This window comes from Zea mays, chromosome 1 (genome assembly GCF_902167145.1).
Source record: "Zea mays cultivar B73 chromosome 1, Zm-B73-REFERENCE-NAM-5.0, whole genome shotgun sequence".
In the NCBI taxonomy this organism is placed as follows: domain Eukaryota; kingdom Viridiplantae; phylum Streptophyta; class Magnoliopsida; order Poales; family Poaceae; genus Zea; species Zea mays.
Window position 1 is genome coordinate 303,643,278 of NC_050096.1, and position 3,229 is coordinate 303,646,506.

General features: G+C 55.6%; 1 protein-coding gene across 1 annotated transcript; it reads left to right on the top strand.

Annotated features, from left to right (window-relative positions):
• Nucleotides 1-530: 530 nt before the first annotated feature.
• On the top strand, nucleotides 531-2,991 carry LOC123653338 (ammonium transporter 3). Its single transcript, NM_001398734.1, has 3 exons — nucleotides 531-1,286; nucleotides 1,378-1,663; nucleotides 2,316-2,991. Exons 1-3 carry the CDS (start codon nucleotides 630-632, stop codon nucleotides 2,816-2,818), a joined length of 1,446 nt encoding a protein of 481 aa, NP_001385663.1. The 5' UTR covers nucleotides 531-629; the 3' UTR covers nucleotides 2,819-2,991.
• The last annotated feature ends 238 nt before the right edge of the window (nucleotides 2,992-3,229 follow it).

Sequence of the window (3,229 nt, forward strand, 5' to 3'; positions counted from 1 at the left end):
AGAGATTAATAAATCCTATTACCTCATTAACTCTTCAACACCTCCAATAACTGCTAATATATGGGGCCTAAATTTTCACTGGCAGCGTTAGTACACGTACACTTACTTTTAGGTAAACGTCTAGCCGAGGTAGAAAAGCAGTAATCACACAGAAAAGTGTGAAAAGATGGCCATGGTCATGGACCTACAGTACGCCACACACCCGACAGCGACAGGCAACGAACTCCAAAACATGTTTATTACCGACACAAAGGTCCAAAAGATGTCAAAGGTTTGCACCGCTAGATTTACCCGGAGAAGTTTCTCCGGACTCCGGGCCCCGCAAAGTTATTTTTTTTCTGGCTTTAGATTTTTTTAGTTATTATTTTTTTCAAGAAAAGAGAGGAATTTATTATGGACGTAGTAAAAGTATTCGCTAGAGATAGAGATTATTAGAGGTAGTCGCAGTGTTGCACGCTGGCCACTAACTTCACCTCACCGCACTCTATATAGCTGCCAAGCTTGACCGCAGCTTACCCAGCCCAATAAGCAGCGAGAGAGGGTCGTCGAGGTCGTCGTCTCTAGCTAGCTGCTAAGAGAGAGAGAGAGAGAGAGGTATACGTAGGACCGCCGGCAACTAGCTAACTAACATGTCGTCGTCGTCCGGGACGACGATGCCGCTGGCGTACCAGACGTCGGCGTCGTCTCCCGAGTGGCTGAACAAGGGCGACAACGCGTGGCAGCTGACGGCGGCGACGCTGGTGGGGCTGCAGAGCTTCCCGGGTCTGGTGGTCCTGTACGGCGGCGTGGTGAAGAAGAAGTGGGCCGTGAACTCGGCCTTCATGGCGCTGTACGCGTTCGCGGCGGTGTGGATCTGCTGGGTGACCTGGGCCTACAACATGTCCTTCGGCGACAGGCTGCTGCCGCTGTGGGGCAAGGCGCGGCCGGCGCTGAGCCAGGGCGGGCTGGTGGGGCAGGCCGGCCTCCCCGCCACGGCGCACCACTTCGCCAGCGGCGCCCTGGAGACCCCGGCCGCGGAGCCGCTGTACCCGATGGCCACGGTGGTGTACTTCCAGTGCGTGTTCGCGGCCATCACCCTGGTGCTGGTCGCCGGGTCGCTGCTGGGCCGGATGAGCTTCGCCGCGTGGATGCTGTTCGTGCCGCTCTGGCTCACCTTCTCCTACACCGTCGGCGCCTTCTCCGTATGGGGCGGCGGGTTCCTCTTCCAGTGGGGCGTCATCGACTACTGCGGCGGCTACGTCATCCACCTCTCCGCTGGCTTCGCCGGGTTCACGGCAGCCTACTGGGTCAGTCGATCGATCGACCGATCATCTGCTAATAATGCATGCGTGCAGCGCGCAGTGTTCATCAGTGAACTGAACTCGTATATGCCTGCAGGTGGGGCCCCGGGCGCAGAAGGACAGGGAGAGGTTCCCGCCGAACAACATCCTGTTCACGCTCACCGGCGCGGGCCTGCTGTGGATGGGGTGGGCCGGCTTCAACGGCGGCGGGCCGTACGCCGCCAACGTGGTGGCGTCCATGTCGGTGCTCAACACCAACATCTGCACCGCCATGAGCCTCCTCGTCTGGACCTGCCTCGACGTCGTCTTCTTCAAGAAGCCCTCCGTCGTGGGCGCCGTCCAGGGCATGATCACCGGACTCGTCTGCATCACGCCCGCCGCAGGTCACCATGCATGCATCATGCGTCGTTTCTCTCGTTTCCTTGTCAAAAAATTTCACCTCCTCGATCAATCGCCCGCCCGGTTGGTGTACCTCCTCTCCGTACATGTGCGATGAACGCAACCGCGTGCTCGCTCTCTAGCTGGCTAGATTCTCTTATTAGGGTACGGTGGTGGACTAGTATGCAAACTACGGCGCTGAATGGTTGACTTTGAATTCAAAATACAAATGGTTCTCTGGTTGCCATCACAGTTCCGTCAGAAATCAGGAATCTCTTGTGTGCCAGCTACTTTGTCCTAGCTACAGTACCTTCTTAAGTTGCCTTCTAGAAGTCAGTTAACTAAAGTCAATTTTTTGTCTCCGTTTTTACCTTTCATTTGCACACAAAGTGCTTGTGGACAAAGGTACAATTAATTATGACACTGGACGCACACGTACGTTCACACTTCACTGTCTGCTGTACTGTCGATCAATCGGCATTATATATATAGTATCACATACAATAATCACGCATAATTTGTGTAGTAATATTATTAATTATTAATGGGGATTTTCCTGGTCTAGTTGATCTTCCCTGCCTGCCGACGATCTACCATGCATGCATGCAGAATGATCTGACGACGGCACGGTATGCATCCATCAATCCATGCATGCAGGGCTGGTGCAGGGGTGGGCGGCCATGGTGATGGGCGTGCTGGCCGGCAGCGTGCCGTGGTACACGATGATGATCCTGCACAAGCGGTCCCGGCTGCTGAAGCACGTGGACGACACGCTGGGCGTCATCCACACGCACGGCGTGGCGGGGCTCCTGGGCGGCCTGCTCACGGGGCTCCTCGCCGACCCCACCCTGTGCGCGCTCTTCCTGCCGGTCACCAACTCCAAGGGCGCCTTCTACGGCGACGGCGCGCAGCTCGGCAAGCAGCTGGCGGGCGCGCTCTTCATCATCGGATGGAACGTGGCCGTCACCTCCATCATCTGCGTCGCCATCAACGCCGTCGTCCCGCTGCGCATGACCCAGGACAAGCTCGAGGTCGGCGACGACGCCGTCCATGGCGAGGAGGCGTACGCGCTCTGGGGAGACGGCGAGCTCTACGACGTCACCGACCACGGGCCACGCGCCGCCGCCGCCGTCGCGCCCATGTCCACGCCCCCGAATTGAAATAGCTGCGAGAACCTCCTGTGCGTCCATCCATCCATCCATCCATCCATCCATCCATCCATCGCGTGTTGATAACCACCGTTCATTGTGAAAAATACCAAGTGCACGAGCTAGCTAGCTAGTAGGCCTTGCTGTTCCTCCTCTTCTTAATCCAACATCGCATGTACTGTACATTGCTGTGTATGTGAACGTCGCATGTAGTGTGCATTGCCGTCGCATGAAAAAGACGGCATACCGAAGAATCAGTCAACAAAAGCTTCCTTGTTTCCTCGTCCTTGTGCAGTTTTGCACTAGTTTTGGATTGTTACCGAGAATCAGGATAGTTATGATAACAGTAATGGGATATATGCAGATCTGTTCCTATTGATGAGCTGGTTTTTTAAGGCTTTGCTCAGAGAAAGGACGGAAGTT

Bases quoted from the DNA above. Each gene is read 5' to 3' on its own strand.
- LOC123653338 (NM_001398734.1), top strand. From the start codon at position 630: ATGTCGTCGTCGTCCGGGACGACGATGCCGCTGGCGTACCAGACGTCG. The intron at 1,287-1,377 runs GTCAGTCGATCG...ATATGCCTGCAG, and splicing joins GGTTCACGGCAGCCTACTGG to GTGGGGCCCCGGGCGCAGAA. The intron at 1,664-2,315 runs GTCACCATGCAT...CCATGCATGCAG, and splicing joins CTGCATCACGCCCGCCGCAG to GGCTGGTGCAGGGGTGGGCG.